The following is a 21,684-nucleotide window of genomic DNA, read 5'->3' on the forward strand; positions in this document are numbered from 1 at the left end:
GCTCACACATAGAGATACATGATCCAAGGAAAAGCGAAATCACACATTATTAGAAAACAATAACTCCTAACTTAAAAATTTTCAACACATATTTTAATTTAATTAAATTAATATAAATCTTAAAATCGATATTAAAATAATAATTTAACCAGTTTCAATTATTATTATTTTTTTTACATATAAAATATAATACTACTAGATTCCATAAAGTTACAAAGCCATCAACTTTTTGGATCTAGTGAATGTCAATTGTCATGTGTAAGATCTAAAGTCTTCCTATTTAAAATTTTCAAATATTTTATTTTGGAGGGAAAATTTAGCGGGAAAACGCACAAAAATGAAAAAATAAAAAAGAAGAAAAAGATTCATAATTTAGTAGTCAACTATATAATTAAAAGCAATGTAGCGTACAAATGCTTTTGCAGGTCCAAAACGACTAGTGCAATATCCACCATACATTTTCGGATGTCGTATACGGAATAAAATTATACGTTATTGATTTAAATTTTTATTTTTTCGTAAATTCTAAAGATTAAAATTATATTAAAAAAAATACATTTTAAATCGAAAAAATGTCAACACTAATATATTTCATAGCTAAGGTTTGGTGAGGGCAAAACTTGAACAAATCTTGTCCCTAATTCTGTTAAGACATATAAATTATTTCCGTTAAATTCTTAAGCTAAGAACAAAAACATTTTTAAACAATTTGAAAGTGGAAATACAAAAAAGAAAATAATGAAATACGATAAAATAGAAGATAATTATAAAAAACAAGTAGAAAACTGAACACGTATAAATTATTTTCACTAGATTCGTGCGTTAAAGAAGGCATTTCAAAACAATTTGAAATGAAAATCTAAAAATATAAACAATAACAATAATGAATTACAACAAAACAAAAAACAGTTATAAACAACGTGCAGAAGATAGAACACATATAAATCATTTTCGTAATGAAATCCGCACGTCAAAAAACATTTGAAAACTATTTGAAGATAGAGATGCAAAAATGAAAATAGTAACGATAATAAAATACGATAAAATAAAAAACAATTATAAACAATACGCATAAGATAAAGCACGTATAAACGATTTAAACAGATCCTCAAAATAAAAAAGCATTTCATAAAATAGTTTGAAAATAGAAAACACTTATAAACAACATACATAAAATGAAACACACATAATCATTTTCAATAAATTAACACATTAAAAAACATTTTCTTTGAAAATAAAAATGCATAAATAAAAATAGTAATAACAATGAAATACGATAAAATAACAAATAGTTAAACAACATGTAAATTTGTGGAAGCAAAGATAGAACATATATAAATCATTCTCATTAAATTCGCATGTTTGAAAATGGAAATGCATAAACACATATAAATTATTTTCTCTAGATTGTCAAGTTGAAGAAAGTATTTTTATACGGTATAAAATAAAAATAATAACAATAATGAAGTACGACAAATGTGAATCACTCCCCTAAGGTAAAAAAAAAAAATTCATAACAGTTTGAAAATGAAAATACATAACTAAAAATAATAACGATGATGAAATATGACAACATAGAAAATAATTATAAACAATATAAATAAGATAAAACAAGTATAAATAATTTTCATTAGATTCGCACGTTTAAAAAATTACTTCAATAACATTTTAAAATGAAAAATACAAAAATAAATACAGCAACAATAATGAAATATAACAAATAGAAAGTTGTTACAAACAACATGTATATAATAGAACACATAAAAATCATTTTGCACTATATTGTCAGATAAAAAAAAACATTTCAAAACATTTGAAAAGTGAAAATATAAAAGTAAAAGTAACAATAATAATGAAGTACGATAAAATAGTAAATGGTTATCAACGATATACAGAAGATAAAACACATCAAAATAATTTCACTAAATTTGCACATTAAAAAAATATTTCAAAATCATTTGAAAATAGAAATACAAAAATAATAAAACAATAACAATAATAAAATACGATAAAATAGAAACAGCTATAAACAACATGCATAAGATAGAACACATACAAATTATTTTCACTAGATTCTCACGTTAAAAATAACATTTCGATACAATTTGAAATTAGAAATACTAAAATAAAAATAATAATAATAATAAAATTTGACAAAATAGAAAACATTTATAAAGAATGTGCATGGGATAAAACAAATATAATCATTTCCTCTAGATTTCCAGGTTAAAAGAATATTAGGAACAAATATAATCATTCCATCAATCTTTTAGGTTAAAAAGAAAATTTCAAAACAATTCAAAAATAAATATATAAAATAAAAGGAGTAACAAAAATGAAATACGACAAAATAGGAAATAGTTATAAACAACATACAAAAGATAGAGTACATAAAATATCGTTTCACTGAATTTGCCCATTACAAAATTATTTCAAACCCTTCAAAAATAGAAATACAAAACTAAAAAACAGTAACAATAATGAAATTCGACAAAATAAAAAGCAGTTATAAATAACATGGATAAGATAGAACATATATAAATTATTTTGCACTATATTGTCAGATTAAAAAAACATGGAAAAAGGATCTGATATACCCCTCAATTTTCTCATTTAGAGCTGATATACCCCTCGTTATAAAAGTGGCACATATATGCCCTTACCGTTATACAAACGGCTCACATATACCCCTGCCGTTACAAAATGGCTCACGTATACTCTTCATTTAACGGAAGTTAAAAAATTAGTTTTAAATTTACTTGTAATTTTTAAAAAAAATTATTTAGGGGTATATATGATTTTCTATCAAAGTTTAAGGTATATTTAATTTTTTTCATACATAAATTATTTTTCGACTTCTTTTATTATAATTATTTGAGTTACTTATTCTTATTTTGTTTTTTTCTTTCATTCCTTAGTTTAAGGAAAAAAATTTAAACTATTTTTTTGTGTGTATTGTAATTTAATTTCGTATTCGAAGAAAAAAATTAGCCATCTACAATAAGTTTTACAAGAATATTAGTGAAACATAAATAAATTTGATTATCAAAATAATAATTTTAAGTTAGTCATTGAAACAAAAAAAAGTCAAAAAAATATGTTTGACGAGGACTAAATTAACTCATATGGGATTATATTTTTTAGAAAAAAATAATAAAAATTTAGATTAATTTTTTTTTTCATTTCCGTTAGAGGAAAAGAATATATGTGAGCCATTTGTTTACAAGTAGGGGTATATATGAGTCACTTTCATAAATTTTTATTGTTTTTTTTAAATATAATCTCATATGAGTAAATTTAATTCTCGTCAAACTTTTTTTTTTGATTTTTTTTTGTTTCAATGACTAATTTATAGTTATTATTTTGATAATCAAATTTATTTATGTTTCACTAATATTTTTGTAAAACTTATTGTCGATGACCAAATTTTTTCTTCGAATAGGAAATTAAATTACAATACACACGAAAAAAATAGTTTAAATTTTTTTCCTTTAAACTAAGGAATGAAATAAAAAAATAAAAAAAGAATAAGAAACTCAAATAATTATAATAAAAGAAGTCAAAAAATAATTTATGCATGAAAAAAATTAAAATATATCTTGAACTTTGATAGAAGAATCATATATACCCCTAAATATTTTTTTAAGCAAAATTAAAAGTAATAAATATAAATTTAAAACTAATTTTTTAACTTCCGTTAAATGAAGGGTATATGTGAGTCATTTTTTAACGGTAGGGGTATATGTGAGCCGTTTGTATAACGATAAGGGCATATATGAGCCACTTTTACAACGAGGGGTATATCAGCTCCAAATGACAAAGTTGAGAGGTATATCCGACTTTTTTCCCCAAACAAATATAAGCATTTCCTCCAAAATTCCAGGTTAGAAGAACATTTCAAATCAACATGCATAGATAAAACAAATCTAATCATTTTCACCAATTTTTCAGGTTAAAAGAATGTTTCAAAACAATTGAAAAATAAAAATATAAAGACAAACAATAATGAAGTACGATAAAATAGATAATAACTATAAAAACATACAAAGATAGAGTACATAAAAATCATTTCATGAATATGCTCATTATAAAATTATTTCAAAACCATTTAAAAATAGAAATCCCAAACGCGAAAACAGTAACAATAATAAAATATGACAAAATAGAAAGCAGTTACAAACAACATGCATAAGATATAACACGTATAAATCATTTCCACTGAATTCGCATATTAAGAAAAGCATTTCAATACAGTTTGAAAATGAAAATACAAAAATAAAAAGAGTCATAACAATAAAATCCGATAAAATATAAAATAGTTATAAACAACATGTATAAGATATAATAAATATAATCATTTTCAATAGATTCTCAAGTTTTGAAAAATAAACATTTCAAAACAATTGAAATATATAAATAAAAGCAGCTATAATAAAAAAAACACAATAAAATAAAAAATTGTTAAACAACTTGCAGAATATAGATCCCATATAAATCACTTTCACTAAATCTTCACGTTAAAAAAATATTTCAAACCATTATTAGAAGTAGAAATCCGAAATCAAAATCAGTAGCAACAATGAAATACTACATACTAAAAAATCGTTATAAATACATGCAGAAGATAAAATATTAACAATAATGAAATAATATGATGATCAAAGCATGTATGAATGTATACGACAACTAGAGTTGGAAGCCAAGAAATTACGAAAAAATATGTACATTAAAAATCTCTAATGAGAAAATAATTTCAAAATTTATGATTAAACACGGAATAAAAGTAAGTTTATTGTTTTGAAATATGAAAATATATAAATAAAAGCAGCTATAATAATGAAACATGACAAAATAGAAAACTGTTATACAACATATAGAATATAGATTTCATATAAATCATTTTCACTAAATCTTCGCATTAAAAAAATATTTCAAACCCATTTTTGGAAATAAAAATACGAAATCAAAAGTGAAATATACGATATACTAAAAAACAGTTATAAATACATGCGGAAGATACAATATTAACTATAGTAAAATAATGCGATGATCGAAACACATATAAATATATCCGGTGACTAGAAGTAAAAATCAAGAAATTACGAAAGACATATACGTGAAATTTCTCTAACGAGAAAATAATTTCGAAATCTACGATCAAACGCGGAATAAAAGTAAGTATATTAGTACAAAGGTTCTGCCTCATAAATTGGACGTGGCATTTAAGCCCTTTTAAGTCCGGAATTTGGAGTCCGCAACGCAATTTTGTACACAAAACCGAAAAAGTCCCTCCCGACTCTCTTCAGTGTGTGTGTTGAAACGTTGAAACTTAGAGAGAGAAAATAAAGAGAGAGAAAACTCAGATACGAGAGTGTAAACTCTGTGAGCTTTGAGCTGCAAAAATCATCAAATTTTGCTTATAAATCTCTGTAAGTTGTTAATTTTATGTAAATTTAGCAAATTTTGTGCCTTTTATTCCATGTTTATACCTTGTTGTGTTGTGTTTGTGATGTAAGATTTGTTTTTTTTGGAGCTTAGGGTTTCGTAGATTTAGATAAAAATTGGATCTTTGTTCTCTTTTGTTTGTTTTTTCTCGTTATATGTGGTGAGTTTGACTGTTGGTGGTTACAAATGAATCTGGAAATGTCTCGGAAGATATAATTTGCACAATTCTGGACAGAATTGCTTTGTGTTTTTGTGTTAATATTGAGCTGTGCGATTAATTGTGGTTATTGGTAATTTGCTACAAGTATTTGACAAAATTCTGCAAAATTAAGGCTTATATGTGTGGCTTGGCATTTTGAATGCTTTTTAGTTTCTGCTGCTTGCTAAAGTTCTTATCTTTTTCGACTATTAGAGTTGAGTTTTAGCTATGGGAGAAGGGGAGACAGTTTCTGAGGTGGTAGAGGCACCTGCTAATGGAAATGTGGCAGTGGCAGACAAGAGTGAAGCCAAGGACTTGCACGCGGAAAAGGATGGAACGAAGGAAGTGAAAGAAGAAGAGAGTAAAGAGAATGATAAAGATGTTGCTGAAAAGATGGATATAGACAAAGAAGAGGCAAAAGAGACCAAAGGAGAAGAAGAGGTGAAAGAGAACATTGAAAAAGAGGAAGTTGCAAAAGAAGACAATGAAAAAGAGGAAGAGGCAAAAGAAAACAACGGAAAGGGGGAAGAGGTGAAAGAAACCAATGAAACTAAAGAAGAAGAGAAACCTGACCAGGAAATTGAAGTGGAGGAAGAGAAGCCACAAACCAAGAGTGAGGCAATGGAAGAAGAGCCAGATAATAAGGATGTGGAAGAGGAAATGGCTGAAGAGCAGGATAACAAGGATGAGGAAATGGCTGAAGAGCCAGATAATAAGGATGATGATGAAGAAATGGCTGAAGAGCCAGAGAACAAGGATGAGGAGGTTAGAGAGGAGGGTGAGAAAGACGATAACAAAACTAATGAAAAGCATAAAGATAAAGAAGGGTCTAAGAAGAGTGTTAAATCCAAGGGGCAGAAAGACAATAAAAGGAAACGAGAAGTTGCACCAAAGAAGGAGAAGGAGCCAAAAACTCCTGCACCCCCAACAATTGACCGCCCTGTACGTGAACGCAAATCTGTTGAAAGGCTTGTTGCTTCTATTGACAGAGAAGCCAACAAGGAATTCCGTATTGAAAAGGTGTGCTATACAATTACTGATATTTTATGCCTCTTCTCCTTCTGCATTTCCATATTTTAGGCCCCTCACTGCACATTTATTGTTGCTTATGAGACCAATTTATGTTTTATGTGCTCTGCAGGGTCGTGGAACTGCACTAAAAGATATCCCCAATGGTAAATTCCTTAAGTTTTAGCTGCCATTTTTTTCTAGTATGGTATTGCTATTGTAAATTCAGTTGCGTTCACCTCGATAGGATTCATATAGCTGCAAATTAACGTTGTCAATGACTCAACATTGGCACTAATGCTGCAGAACAGAAAGTCATTTTCTTATGATATGTCTCCCCCCATCCCCCCATATACGCCCACCCACCCTCACACGCAAGAAAAAAAGATCTTGGTTTTGTGGTACATCTTTATAGCTTTGCGAACAGCAAAAACAATTATACCTCATTCCAGGGAAGGTCTACTCTATGAAAATTAGTTTCTCTAGCATTGGATATTCTTTACATCATTTCTGATATATAAATATAACTATTTCTGATATATAAATATAACTATACTAGTAGACTCCTAACAAACATTGGATCCAATGTAAATGACTAACCTGACTAAAACTTAATCCCAGTGAAATGGTATTGTAGGTTTGTATGCAATCCAAGTGATGTAGGTCTCTCACTACAGCTTCCATGTGCTATGTCTGAATGTGATTTTATTACTCTGCAAAAGGATATAGAAATTTGCTGCTTCTAGTAATTGCCTCTGTTACTATGTAACTTGTTCTTTCTCTACTTCCGCTCCTACTAATATAGGTATAGAGTTGAGAGAAATTATTTGCATCTGAGGTCAGTTTCCAGGGAGGATCCAGTGGTTCCTCAACAGGTTCATCCGAACCCAGCATTTTCAACACCGAACAAACTTTTATTGGAAAATCCACAAAAATTTCAACAAATATTAATTTTGAAACCATGATTTTGAAAGTATAATGAGTTAAGTGCTAAGAACCTTGAAGGTTGAACCTATCAAGTTAAGATCTTGAAACCTATCCTCTCCTTTTATCTTTTTGTCCCTTTTGTGTATCAGGATAGGTTATTGTAATTCTCTAGTGATCAAATGCCCCAATAGACGATCAAAAGGACAAAGTCTCTAGTATCCAATACTTTGCTAAGCAGCATATCTTGGTGCATCTTTATACACATTTATGGAAGTGTGGTTTTTGCTATATTGCTACTTGCCAGTCACTGTTCTTCTTGCGTTTTGGCACATCTAATTTTCTGATGTCTAATGATTTCAGCTGAAGTTTTTTGATCAGGTGGAACTTCTTTTCATTCCTTCTCTTTTTTTGATTTTTGACTTCAGTTGCATACAAATTATCCAAAAAGAAGACGGAAGACACTTTCAAATTGCTGCACACTATTCTCTATGGGCGGCGTGGAAAGGTGATGTCCTGACTTGTAGTTCTTTTCCTTGTCTGATCTGTCTTGGAATTGTATTTTTAATCTTGCTCTTGGTCTGCCCATTTTATAACTAGTGATGTCCATTGAGTTCTCTTCTTGACAATGGATAGGTTTCTTTAATAGAGCTATTAACTTTCTCTCACGAGTACATTAAAGAAAGCCTAGGAAAGCTACACGTTTTTCTGTGCTATAGCAATCAATACTTTAGAACTTCTCTAGTTTCTGAATCAAACAAACAAAGAAGGGAATCCCGTTAAGTTCTTACGCTTTCATGTTGACAACTGTTGAACTTGCTCTTTTTTTAATAATCAACAAAAAAAAAAGAAGAAGAAGAAGAAGAAGAAGAAGAAGAAAGACCTTACTTGTTTCTAAACACTGAACACTGTTACTCGCTGATATGTGATATTGTAGCTTTGTTATTTGCAATAAATAAAAGAAAAAATGCTATGGTCATCTTATGTTTTCTGCGTCTTCCAAGAGGAATATAAAATTATCTTACTTTGATTTTCAAGAGTTGGCATAATCATTATTCATACAATATCTTGTTTGATAGTTCCATAAATGTAGACCAGTCCGGATAGTATTAGTTGTGGAAAGGCTTAAATATTGGAAATATTTATCAACATGACTTGAACCTGAAGATTCCATAGGATCACATAGTCTCGAAATATATTTAGAGACTTACTGCTTATATCTGTGAATATTTGTTGGTCTTGTAAACCTGTTTTGTTACATTTTATATACTGGAGAAGTCGACGGGGAAGAGATAAATGAATGAATGTTCTTTTGGGAAAACGTATAATAATAATCCTACCAAGTTGAAAGCCAAATGTGAGACTCCTAGTTGGACGAAGAAAAATGAAAAGAAAACTTCAAAAGAATCTTTAATGTGTTTGGAACTTAGGAATGTGTGGACATTGTGCACAGTGCAGAACTGGAGTTCCACTTGTTCATGATGACACTATGTCCTCATGTCCTTTCAGAAAGTAGAATCCTGAAGTTGAACTTGAAAGTCTACTCTTTATGACTCATCCTGTATCATGTGATAGACTAAAAGTTTTGGTTTCGCTTGATATTAATTATTTTACAAGAACTCATTTTTCTTCTTCCCTCATCTTTCACCTTGAAAGGAGGATAGAATCAGTATATGAAATTACCAAGGTGAAGTTATGAACATTTCACCTTTTATCTTGAGGAAATTACCTGTCGGTGGGAGGTAACAGGTCCCAAGTGGAATTAGTTGAGGTGCCGGAAAGTTGACCCGGACAGCATAGTTATAAACAATAATGTTGGTGGTTACTCCTAAAAGTATTTTGAATTTTGTTTGAGCCATACTGTAATTTACCTTATATCACAACTCAAAAGCAGTGACAACTGAAGAGATACAAATAATTTTGAGATCTTTTGCAACCTAAGTCCATTAGGAAACTTGTACTTAAAGAAAAAAAATGCTTTATAACTATATCTAGTTCTAAAGAGTCACATCTGCAACCTAAGTGCCATATCATTTCTTTTCAGCTGACACTGAGGTACTTTTTTTCCAGCATCAGTTAAAACTTTCTGATATCTGCAATTTATCACCTGCAAGAAAAAGTCTTAGAAATATTTACCATAGTGTGCTTGTCTGTGTTCGATTATACGTTTTGTTAAACATGATATCTGTCTTTCTTTTCTTCTTGCAAATATGATGATTTGAAGCATTTAGCATGATTTTTCTTACCGATAACTTCATTAGGATTATTCTGCTTGTTACTTGATCACTACATATGGAATTAGTCAGCAGCTCATTCCACTGGATTGATTCACTTCTAATCTTGCTTCCCTAGTTTCATCCTTTTATTTATTTTGCTCATAGTTCTTGTCCTTTTCAGGCAGCCCAGATCAAGAGCAATATTTCACGGTTTTCTGGCTTTGTCTGGCATGAAAATGAGGTAAATGACATCTCATGTTGTGGAAGGATGCGTATATGAGCAAACAACTATTCCGTTCCCTTTTTGGCTGGGATGGTCATCTGGGGAAGAAGCTTAAACCTTCTCTTTGTTTGCTCACAATGGTTGTATATGTATCTCATTCATTGTTACTCAGAAAATTGCATCTCATTCATTATTTTATGATTGAGCTTATAGAAATTCTTAAGGTTAGGTCATTGTAATGTTGCAGGAAAAGCAAAAGATGAAAGTAAAAGAAAAGTTTGACAAGTATATTAAAGAGAAGCTGTTGGAATTCTGTGATGTACTGGATATACCTGTTACCAAAGCTACTTCCAGAAAGGTGTGTTCACATGTTTTTGCTGCATGCTAGGCATTTTTATTTCACTAAGTAGTTCTTTTCTCACTCACATGCAATTTATCTTATGAGAAGTACATAGTTAGGCTGAACAGGAAGAATATATTTTTCCTTTTGAATAGTTTGACTGAGGAAATTGCTTTCATCCTCAACTTGTCACTTCATATTATGTGAAGATTGCATCTTTTATACTATCTTCCTCCCAAGCGTCTTAACTAATTAGGAGATTTATATGATCAGGAAGACATGGTGGTAAAGTTGATGGACTTTCTGGAAGCTCCTCATGCTACAACTTCTGAGTTGCTGGCCGAGAAGGACCAGGTGGGTGACTTCTGACTGTGATAAAAGTATTTGTCACTTGTTCTGTTTGTTTATAGTATGCTGACACATCTCCGGTCAAATGAATAGTCAAGCAGAGGAAAGAAGCGGAGAAGAGAGAGCAAAAAAAGTCCCTCATCGGCATCCGCTAGCTCGAAAGGATCAACCAAGGTATTTCTCTCCTCTTAACATCTATTTGAGTTCTAGTAGTGAAATAATACCAACTGAAATATGGTTTTCCATTTGCAACCGGCTACTTGTATCCTGTAGTCTTAACTCTTAATATTCACGAACAAAATTTGATAAAATCAAAATTCATTGCACAATTTTTTTTTTGTGGTTTTACCTGTTCCCGTCTTGATTTTATGAATCCACATTCTAAGATCTCAGAGGGTTAGTATCACCATGACTTTAACAGTGTAGAAGTTGCCAAAATTCTTGTAATTTATTCTTGCTGCTTTGAAGTGGCTTTGTCTTGGAAGTGTTCGACTGCTAATCTGATCTTTATAGAGTGAGAACTTTTTACCTTAATGAAAAAGAAGAGAAAAAGTGTGTCTTACAATAAGCTGAAATTTTGCGGTCTGGATTAATACTACATATGTTTTAAGAACATTCATCATGTTTATTACCATATGTTGTTTTCGAATTAGAATAAGAAAAAGAAAGGGCGGAGCTGTGCTTTTACATTAATATTTTATTTGGGGGGGTTTGGTTTTCTTTTTAACAATACAGAGTGGAAAGAAGGCCGAAACTGCACAAAAGGCTGAAAAGAAGAAGAAAGTGCAAGAGTCAGAAGATGAATCTGAGCAAGAAGAAGATGTCCATGAGGAATCTGAAGAGGAAAAGACTAATGGTGTTCCTGAGAGATCTGATGATGAGAAGTCAGATCAGGCTGAAAGTGAGAAGGAGAGTGAATCTGAAGATGAGCCTGAGCCTGAGCCTGAGCCTGAGCCTGAGCCAGAGCAAGAGCCTGAGCCTGAGCCTGAGCCAGAGCCGGAGCCTAAGGAGGACAAGAAAAAGCATAAGCAGAGTTCAAGTAAATCTTCAACAAAGAAAGAACCTGCTGTGAAAGCTAAGACCAAGAAACCTGCAGTCTCTAAAGTACCAAGTCCTCCCAAAAAGACCCCTTCAAAATCATCAAAGAGCTCAAAGCATATTGCTAACGATGATGCAACTCCCAAAGCATCTTCAAAGAAGAAGAAAACTGAAGTAGTTAAAGAAAAATCTTCAACGCCAAAGAAGTCTACTCCCAGAGAAAATACTGGTGAGGATTGCTATATATGCCCATTGGTGGATTGTTATGAGGTGTTCAAATATGGTTGATTTGTACTGATAATTAGCAAAGGTGTTTCTCAAAGAGCTTTGTGTTTGTGCAGGGAAAAAGATTGTAAAGGGAAAGGACAAGAGCAAGGAGGATAAACTGAGACCAAGTGATGATGAACTTAGAAATGCGATTTGTGAAATTCTGAAAGAAGTTGACTTCAATACGGTTAGCATTGAACTCCAATTCATCCCATCTTGCGATTCCCTTGTATGATTGTTCTGTGGAGACGCATACATTTACTTCTCTATATTCCTTTTTGCTATTATGCTCTAACCCATTGTATATTTGAGTGATCCACAGTGGTAATTTTCATTCTCAAATTTTGCATCCCAGAATTCCTAACATCGTGTCTGTTTTGTGCTTGTAGGCTACCTTTACTGACATTCTGAAGCAACTTGGTGAGTGTTCTTATTTTGTCTGTTCTTTTGGCAATTCTTTAGGTGTACTTGGTAAAAAGAAGCTAGGTCTTATTGATTATTGTGTTGGTTCAAGTTATATTTTGAGAAACGTAATGTATGTGCTCCATGAGGCCAGAATAGCAAGATATGTAGATTTCGGATGGCCTCTGTCCTTGTTTCTAAGCAATGCATGACACCTTTTTTCTTCTGCAGCCAAGCGGTTTGATACCGATCTCATGCCCAGAAAATCGTCTATAAAGATTATGATCCAGGATGAGCTTACTAAACTAGCTGACGAGGAAGATGATGAGGAAGATGAAGGTGAGGCCTTGAAGGATGCTAAAAAGCCTTCTACCAAAGCTGTGAAAGCCTGAAAACATGAGTAGAATGTAATCACAGGAAATGTAGCCTACACTGTCCGTCTCAATAACCGATCTCTTCCTCATGAATTTGTGCCTCCAGGTGCTCGTTACGAGTTCAACCAGCTGTAATCTATTGTCAATGTATCGTTTTATGATTAATACTTTGACTAGGATATCGTAGAATTATAAATGCAAGATTACTGCTTGTATAAACACATTTGTAGTTTTTGTTTCTGTCAACTTATTTAGCTGCCCTGGATCATGGATTACAAGTACAAATACTGTAGTCAAAATCAACATCCATTTGTGACCATGTAAGGCTGTTTTCTTATTTATTTTTGTGGGCTGGGATTTTCCAAGTCTAACTAGTGTTGGAACTTGAAACTGTCTTTGTTAGTGAATCAACTATCAGCTAGTGCTTTGTTGTGGCCATTGCATGGTGATGTTCGCATTCTTGGATATTAGGATTTGAAAATGTTCAAATGCAGGTGGAAACGGAATCGTTTCACAATGTCGAACGTGATTTGTAAGTTTTTGCACTTGCTCGTGCTGTGGAAACTTTGTTTCCCCTTCAAAGCATTGGTCGAGCTGTAATTGCATAGTGTGATGGTTGTGTTGTGGCAGATGTTATCAGTTTTGAATCCTCCCATAGACTGAGTTTTGTTTAGGTATGGATAGTTGCGTATGGTTTGAAACTCTTGAAGAAGTGATAATATATGACAATGTAAATCGTTTGTTACACTAAAAAAGGCTTATTCAAACATCAACTATTAGAGAAACAATGATGTAATAGACAATTACAATCCATGTTTACACCCACATTGTAATGTACACACATGTTTACCAATTTACATCTCTGTAGAATACAAACTACAAAGTCTGTTCCTGTCTTTCAGTGTCCATACTTCAACCTGTTGACAGTTGATACATCGCGTCCTGATACATCTTTGTAGTCCGCGGATGTCACAGCTTCACCTTTGCCTCCCAACGTCAGGAAACCGCGACCCTCCTGTACCAACCCCTGCAGCATTCTCCCCCGTATGATGATTGTATACACCGGTGCCATACCCGTGTCCTTGATGATGTTGACTCCCCATCATCATCATGCCATGGTAGTCCTCAACATAACCCACTGATCCACTATGATCCTTCTCTCCAGAGACACCACTTTTTTGCCCTTCCAAATCCCTAAACCTCTGCAAATAAATCTTGAGTGGCTCAATGTATTCTTCAAAACCAAGAGTTGTCATTGCCCACAACAGATCATCACCATTGATTGTCTTTCTCTTTTCTCTTTGACACTTATCTGATGCTTCCCCTGTGATGAAACTTATGAATTCAGAAACACATTCTTGAACTACCTCCTTAGCATCTTTTGAGATTTTCGCGTTAGCTGGTAAAGCTTTCTTCATGATTCTGCTTACATTTGCTATGGGAAGGAACCTGTCTTGTTCTCTTAGGGAACTCTCAATGTTACTGTTATCTCTATGTCCTCCTGATTCATTATCCGAATCCGCCATCGAAATCGCCTAAATTCTGTTCCGATCAATACAAAAGAGAAATTACCTGTCGAAAGGGAAAAAAAAAAGACTCAAACTTTATCAAAGTTTGGGATCTTTTCACTGAAAAAACAACAACATACTCAACGTAATTCCACAAATAGAGTTTGACAAGGATAGTGCGTCATACACAGTCTTACTTACCCCTATCTGGTGAAAGATAGAAGACGGTTTTTGATATATCCTCTGCTCAAATAATACTTTATAGAGAACTACAAGAACAACAACTTACCCGGAGTAATCTCACAAGTGGTACGATATGCACAACTTTATTCTGTCGTAAATGTAATTCTACGAGTAAAGTCCGAAGACATTGATGTATACGCAGTCTTGTATTTGCCTATGATAGTACACAAGCTTTAAGAACAAGAAAATGGAGAAAATTTTTATAATTTTTTTTATGAAACTAATAATAAACAATATGTCAGGGAGAAAAATGTTGAAGCACTGAATTTTTAGAATAGGATAAGATAGAATATAATAGGGGGGTTTGTGTTAAAAATGGCATGGAGTTGAATACGTGGAAGTGTATGATTGGTTGTTGGTTTAGCCGAAAGATCAGGGACGTCGGCATCTTATATGGGGTATGGTCGGTCAGGATAGGATATTTTTATCGTTGCTTACGTGGACCACTATTTTTTTTTTAGAAAAATATTTTTGGTACAACCATAATATATAGAAAAAAAAAACTTTTTTAGATATTTAATGTGTGAAATAAAGATCTTTTTGTAAAGATGACAAAGAACTAAAAATAAAGACTTATGCAACCAAGTCTTTTTTTTTTGGTAGTAGTAGTGTTGTTCAAATATTCATCTTTTAATTGAGAAATAGGTATTGTTGAATAATTTTGAATTGTATATATAGAGAACACTTAATGAAAGGATTTGAAATATTGAGATAAAGTGATTTTTTTATTAGTACAAGTTTGATTGCTTGGTCATAAATTGTAATCAAAGGTATACATAATTACCAAAATAATCCCTCACTCAACATAAATTGTAATAGTTCGATGTAGCCAGCTTGAAATTTGCCTTCTGAGTCGAACATGTCACACCGGTAGTACAGATCGAGCTAACGTGTCACACCGGTAGTACAGATCGAGCTACTGTAAAAGAGCAATGGTTTACCCTGTAGCACATCCAGACAGAGGGTAGCGACGACGAATTTTCTTTGTCATAAAAAAAGGAATGCTAAATAAAGGTTCATAGATCCAAAGAAAATTCCTTTGAAATAACAAAGGGGACAAAAAAATGGAGCAACAGCCTATGTATTCTCACGAAGGCTGTTTGCAAAAAACCCTCGACGCAAGCAAAACATATGAAAATCAAGTATGAAAAACAATTACAGTAGTGAAGAACTCATGCCGAAAACAATGAAGAATTAAATGTGTAACTTGAGAGCTATGCACATAGCACCATCTAATGCAAATATGAAACAATGTTCTCTCAACTTAGCACAGTACAGAGACACAAACAGACACAATGCAAACAAAGAAGACAAATGTAAACAGTTCATTTAGAATGACAGGAACTATTTTCTTGTTAGTATTCCATGTACACTTTTCAAAAACTTGTAACAAGAAAAATTCTATGTACACTTGCAGAAGGAAGAATAAGCGCTAAACAACAACATATGCCCAACTAAAAAACTGGGTCAAAAACAAAGAAACAACGATGATACAAAGAGAAAAACAATTAGTACAACAAACCCCAGAGCAAGGGATCAGATCGGCGCCAACCTGTGGGTCAAATCCTCCTAGCACATTACATCAAATAGCAAATGTCTATGATAATCTATAACTAGGCTTCCAATAAAGTCACAAGTCACCAGAAAGGATTATTCAGGTCACATTCAACAAAAACATAAATTCAAAAACTGACATAAAAGGTTCCACTAGCAATTCAATCTTCACTGAGAGGTAAAACCATATAATATAACATTCTTCCTCAGGCAGAAGCTTCAAGGAGTTCCCTTCCATACTTCTTCACACAGCTTGCTCTACGTCCTCCATGCTATAATCACAAGAAACCAAACAAAATTTGTAATCAACACCTTGCAGAAAAAAGAACAATCAAACATTGGAACTACAGTCGGTCAGTCTCATGGTAAAAATCAAAATTCACAAGTCTAAATAAGCACACAACTATTCCTCCTCATTGCCAAGTAAGTCGGTATCAACTATATGTATCCTTCTTACTAATCATGTTTCTCAAATTAAACTCACCTCATCCCAACATTGGTCCAAGAAAAAAAACTGCTCCCTTCGATTTCCCAATTTCATCCCAAGAAAAATGCCATACTTGCAAATATTTTTCTTTAAACTTCTAACCTTACACTTGATGATATGATTTCTTTTATTGTTCTTTATAACCAAATAAATGTTTATGGTTTGTTTTAGACCATAAATAAAGTAAGCAGTAGTATCAATGGCATCAAGAAGATGCATAATTACAAACGAAAGAGATTGTTAGCTCAGTTACAATGAGTCCTATGCTATGTATAAGGAGCTAACAAAATCCAAAAGTTTGACATCAGAGTCCACTGGGGAAAAGCTATTCCAACTACATAAATTTTGAAGACATCTAGCCTTAAGGGAGTACTTTGGAGTAGATATTTCAACAAAACATCTTCAGTTTCACTCCTTCCAAACACATCCTAGATTTTTCCAAGAGAATCCAACTGATGTAGGCATCCTTGATACTTACAGGCATAAAAGTTTAGTCCAAAAAGTCTATCATCCATTCTAAAACTCCGCACAGTCAAACACAACCACATACATTGGTACAGAAGGAGTAATAAATTGGAACACTACTTCTGCTAAAATTACTAGAAAATCTCAAGCTTATGCTGAAAATGCAGCACTTCCTATTAAGAACCCCACCAAGAAGAACCTAAGAGAAATGTTAATTATAGCCCTCCATAACAAAGGAGTACCAGGAGGTCAGTCTATTAGGATTCATGATTAGTTAACAAAATAAGTTATGAAATTTGAAAACCTTGCAGGGTTTTCAAAATGCCATGTTTTTTTTAAATTTCCCAAATAACAAAAATTAGACATAAATCAGCTTGAAGGATATCACATAACAACAAAGTGCAAAGACAACGAAGACTGATGGTTTACAAAAGATATATATGCTGTTCACTTACAGAATTGAATGAGCAACTTCATGCACTCCCCAAGGATTTCCTATGGCTTTTATAGTATCAGTCACTTTCTTATGAAGTTAAATTCTACATGAAGCATATGTTTGATCATGAATGTTATTACTTTTTTCCCAGAGTAGAATTCTGGAAATCATGTCAGGCCATAAAGCTCCGGAATGCAACTTACTTCCAAAAAAAGTCAAAATTTGAAAACACCAAATTCACAAACAACTCCAATTGGTATTAATGGCCAAACACAACTCCAATTCCCAAATACCATTTTTCACTTTGAAAGAAAATACTACCTTTTTCCAAAACTCACAAGTTTCATGGTCAAACGGGTCCTAATAATCATCTTTTTTTTCAGCAGCTCTACCCTACAAAGGTCAGGGTACGATTTGCGTACATCCTATGCTTCCCAAACCCCACTTGTGGATGTTGTTATAATTTTTTAATAAGATAGCAGTGTATTCTTCAGTACCAAGATGGTACTGGCAGTCAAATATTTACAAAACATAAAATATATTCTAGATTACAAGAGTCAAAAAAAAAATCTACAACTGATTCAGTATTCTCTATATAGTTCTCTTAACACCGGGATTCAGAAAACAAAAAACGCCTCAGCTTTAGCATATAACATGACACAGCAAATCATAAAGAAAGCTTTCCATGATTGACCAGCATCAAACAGTGAAAACTTTGGTTACATAAAGTTCCACATAAATAATAGTAGTCCCCTCCCAACTAGCACATCATGCTTGAGAAAGCCCTTCAGACAAAGAACATCCTCCTAAACAGAGAAATAGCAAATACATGTAGTATTCATTACCAAAAGCAACAAATTCAATGTAAGAGGAGCTGTGAACTTACTTCTTAGTGCTGAGAGACCAGTGCTCCTTAAACAGGAAAAGAGCATAAACATGTATGCAACAGAACATTTCAGAGAGCAACTGTTTGATGAACGCAGGAAGTAAAGGAAGCCTCCCAGTAGAAAGCCTGGATACACATGGAAACCCTCAGTAGATTAGCTACTAATTGATCTCATTGTGAAGTACCCTTGAAAATAAGCAGCCAAGGCCACAGATCACTCTGATGTTATACGCTGCCTCTTTCCATAATCAGCATCCCTTGATCTTGACCGATGGTCTTCCTCATGTGATAATCGTGATTTGCTGTGTCCTCTTGATGATCTTCCTCTGTCTTCATCATCATATTCCTGCTCACGGTCCTTGTACCTGTGATGATCAGCATATCTATCTCTATCATCCCTATGACGATCACGATCTCGATCCCTCTCGCGATCACGCCCTCGTTCTCTAGGACGTTCATGATCGCGGTCCCTCTCTCTGTCTCGTGCGACATCTCTATCATCGCGGTATCTTTTCTCTGGCCAATCCTGGTCGTGGCCCCGATCCTTTTCACGAGCCATGTCTCTATCATAGGATGGTTCTCTGCCTTCTCTATGTTTTCTATCTGTAGAACCAGACCAATCACGCTCTGATCCTCTGTCTTTCTCTTTCACATTATTTGGCCAAGCCCCTCTATCGTGAGTTGTTTCTCCATACTGATGATCAGACCCAGCTTCTTCTGCATAACTTGACTCTCCTGCTCTACCACCGTGCTCGTCACCAGCCCATCCACCCGCATTAGGTTCTGACCACATCCCCATGTTAGGCCCCTCCATACCAGCGCCTGGCATCATTCCCATACCATTCATTGGCATTCCTCTACCAAAGAATGCAGGATTTACATGCGGAGCTACTCCAGGCATCCCAACTCCTCCAACAGGTGGAAAAGATGACAACATACCAGGAAATGGTGGAGCTGGACCACCAGGAAATCCTCCATAACCACCCATTCTCCCCATAGGCCCTCCAAAAGCAGGATCAAAGCCTTGACCCATCATTGTTTGAGGATGCATAATAGGAGGTGCACCACCCATACCTTGTCCAAATCCACCTCCACCGTTACCCATCATACCCCTACCTGCAATCCCACCAGGCCTGTTTCTCATAGGACCTACAGGCCCCCGATTTCCCATAGCTTGAGGACCTCCTCTACCCCAACTGCCTCTACCATAACCCCCCCTGTTGCCATCCCCACCACCACCGCCGCCTTGATAATTGCCACCAGTAGGAGTGTTGTTATTTCCAATTTTACCAGCAGCTTCACCAGGCCCCCGCCTTGCTTGGGGAACAGCAGTTTGAGCCACCTGCTGATTTCGATTCACCTGAGCCTCACCCATCCTCTTCACATTATACGGTGATGATGCATAAGCGACTACACATGGTCGCCCATTGAACATATGTCCATTCATACTTTCCTTGCAAGCTGTGGCAGCTGAGGAATCATGAAACTCAACCTGGCAATATCCTTTAGACTTCCCACTAGCTTTTTCGTCAAAAAATTTCACCTCCTTCACGTGTCCATACTTGCTCAGCTCAGCTTCCAGCTCAGCATCTGTGGTCCACCAATGCAAATCACCAACAAAAAGAATTGTCGCACCACCGCCGCCACCACCTCCTCCTCCACCACTAGCGACCCCAACTCCAGCAACAATATTACCCGCCCCGTTCATATTAACCCCTCCTTGCCTTATCAAATTATCATTCCCCATATTTCCAACATTACCCAGATTTCCAGCAGCTACTGCAACACCACCACCATGAGGCTGTTGAGCCATCACCTGATTTGGAACGTTACTATTCACCATCCGCTCTGCTAAATCACCCATCTTACTTGATGGATGACTTAACTCAACCCTAAACCCACTACCAGCAGAAGTCCCAGACACAGCTGGACCTACGGACGCTCTAGCAGCAATCCCAGACACTACATCCTCCTCTTTTACAGGATTCCTCTCCCCACCCACACCCTGAAAATCGTCACGCCCACTCTCATCCACCACTTGCAGTGCTGCCACCACCGGTGGTGGCGCCGGAAGGACAGGCTGCTCAGGCTTCCTCTCTACCTCCTCATTCCTAGATACTAAATCCTCATTCTTTCTAAAAGATTGAAGAAAATTCTCACCAACGTTAACATCATTGTAGAGATCTTCGTAATCATCATCCTCTTCAACCATAAACCCATCATCGGCAACAGCAGAGATCGCTTCATTCCTGTGAAACTGCTCGATTGGCTCTCCACCAACTCCATCCCCACCTTCATTATCCTCCATGACCTAATCTAACAGGATTAGGGTTACGATCAGTTATCACAAGCTCAAATGAAGCTAAATTTTTCAAATTCTAATACTACTAGCTACGAAACGAAAAAAATACCAAAAAATTCAACAAAATCAAACAATCAACAAACAACAAATTGAAATTGAGGGAATAATCTTACCGGAGGAACAGCAAGTTGAATTTGTCGAGCAGACTGAAATTTTTAGGGAGAAAAGGGAAGAAACCCTAATTCTGTGGAAAGTTTGAGTTGTGACAAGAAACTATCAGAAAGAGGGGTAAATATTTGCCTTATTTTTCCGTATTTTATAATTTTATAAGCGTTGACGAATTGTTATTTTGAGCTAGATCCGCAGACCGTAGGTAACGTGTTGATTCGATTTTATGTATTATCGATTTTGATTTATTAATTTTTTATTTTCAAACATGTTAAATTTATATATTTTTAATAAGTTTTATATTTTTAACTGTCCGGTTTTTTTATTTAATCAATAAAAAATTGTTTATAAAATAAATATAGGAAAAATTACATGAATTAATATATTTTAAAAAATAATACTGATTTTAGCGATACTTTTTATTTATTATTATTTATAGCAATATTGTGATAAATCTGTAACATGTATTATGCAATATATTTTAATTATAATTGTTTTTGAAATATATTGTGTTTATTCGGTAAAAAATAATCACATCGTATTATAAGTGAATCAAAATGCGTGATAAATGTATCATTCATTAGTAAAACTTGTATTATATATGAATAATAAATTGTTCTTTGTAATATGTATTAAGCTTGTATTATAAATGAATTAAAAGTGATCAAGTGAAAAACAAAAAGCTATTGCTATAAATGGTAAATATTTTTTTATTATAGCATATTTATGTAAGTTCCCCAATATATGACTTCACCAATAATTTGACGCGACAAAACAATAATGTAACTATAGAGAAATACTCATAAAATATAAATAACAATAGCTAACATGGAAAGAATTATTCAAGGAAG

The 21,684-nt window shown here is 33.8% G+C and overlaps 3 protein-coding genes across 6 annotated transcripts; 1 reads left to right on the top strand and 2 right to left on the bottom strand.

Moving 5' to 3' along the window:
• The first annotated feature begins 5,208 nt into the window (after positions 1-5,208).
• On the top strand, positions 5,209-13,222 carry LOC101250613 (DEK domain-containing chromatin-associated protein 4). The gene is made up of 12 exons (XM_004243994.5): positions 5,209-5,429; positions 5,858-6,664; positions 6,786-6,819; positions 8,005-8,084; positions 9,974-10,033; positions 10,263-10,373; positions 10,629-10,709; positions 10,797-10,877; positions 11,439-11,970; positions 12,083-12,195; positions 12,398-12,428; positions 12,642-13,222. The coding sequence occupies exons 2-12, from the start codon at positions 5,873-5,875 to the stop codon at positions 12,800-12,802; spliced, it is 2,076 nt and encodes a 691-aa protein (XP_004244042.2). The 5' UTR covers positions 5,209-5,429; positions 5,858-5,872; the 3' UTR covers positions 12,803-13,222.
• Positions 13,223-13,522: 300 nt separating this feature from the next.
• Positions 13,523-14,846, bottom strand: LOC101258170 (nuclear transcription factor Y subunit B-3). Its single transcript, XM_004244019.5, has 2 exons — positions 14,582-14,846; positions 13,523-14,356 (listed from the first exon to the last, which is right to left on the bottom strand). Exon 2 carries the CDS (start codon positions 14,308-14,310, stop codon positions 13,762-13,764), a length of 549 nt encoding a protein of 182 aa, XP_004244067.1. The 5' UTR covers positions 14,311-14,356; positions 14,582-14,846; the 3' UTR covers positions 13,523-13,761.
• Positions 14,847-15,842: 996 nt separating this feature from the next.
• On the bottom strand, positions 15,843-20,985 carry LOC101251491 (uncharacterized). 4 transcript variants are annotated; one of them, XM_010325964.4, is made up of 3 exons: positions 20,839-20,985; positions 18,364-20,674; positions 15,843-16,361 (listed from the first exon to the last, which is right to left on the bottom strand). In XM_010325964.4, the coding sequence occupies exon 2, from the start codon at positions 20,669-20,671 to the stop codon at positions 18,578-18,580; it is 2,094 nt and encodes a 697-aa protein (XP_010324266.1). In that variant the 5' UTR covers positions 20,672-20,674; positions 20,839-20,985; the 3' UTR covers positions 15,843-16,361; positions 18,364-18,577. The 4 variants fall into 4 exon arrangements, with proteins under 4 accessions (XP_010324266.1, XP_004244045.1, XP_069143684.1 ...); XM_004243997.5 differs by having other exon boundaries at positions 18,364-20,679; positions 20,839-20,976; XM_069287583.1 differs by lacking the exon at positions 15,843-16,361 and adding an exon at positions 18,094-18,283.
• Between the last annotated feature and the right edge of the window lie 699 nt (positions 20,986-21,684).

The sequence above is a fragment of the Solanum lycopersicum genome, chromosome 7 (assembly GCF_036512215.1).
Source record: "Solanum lycopersicum chromosome 7, SLM_r2.1".
Lineage (NCBI taxonomy): Eukaryota > Viridiplantae > Streptophyta > Magnoliopsida > Solanales > Solanaceae > Solanum > Solanum lycopersicum.

Excerpts from the sequence above, each read along its gene's own strand:
- LOC101251491 (XM_010325964.4), bottom strand. The coding sequence starts at position 20,671 with ATGGAGGATAATGAAGGTGGGGATGGAGTTGGTGGAGAGCCAATCGAG.
- LOC101250613 (XM_004243994.5), top strand. The coding sequence starts at position 5,873 with ATGGGAGAAGGGGAGACAGTTTCTGAGGTGGTAGAGGCACCTGCTAAT. Across the intron at positions 11,971-12,082 it reads TACTCCCAGAGAAAATACTG|GGAAAAAGATTGTAAAGGGA; the intron begins GTGAGGATTGCT and ends GTGTTTGTGCAG. Across the intron at positions 12,429-12,641 it reads TGACATTCTGAAGCAACTTG|CCAAGCGGTTTGATACCGAT; the intron begins GTGAGTGTTCTT and ends TTTCTTCTGCAG.
- LOC101258170 (XM_004244019.5), bottom strand. The coding sequence starts at position 14,310 with ATGGCGGATTCGGATAATGAATCAGGAGGACATAGAGATAACAGTAAC.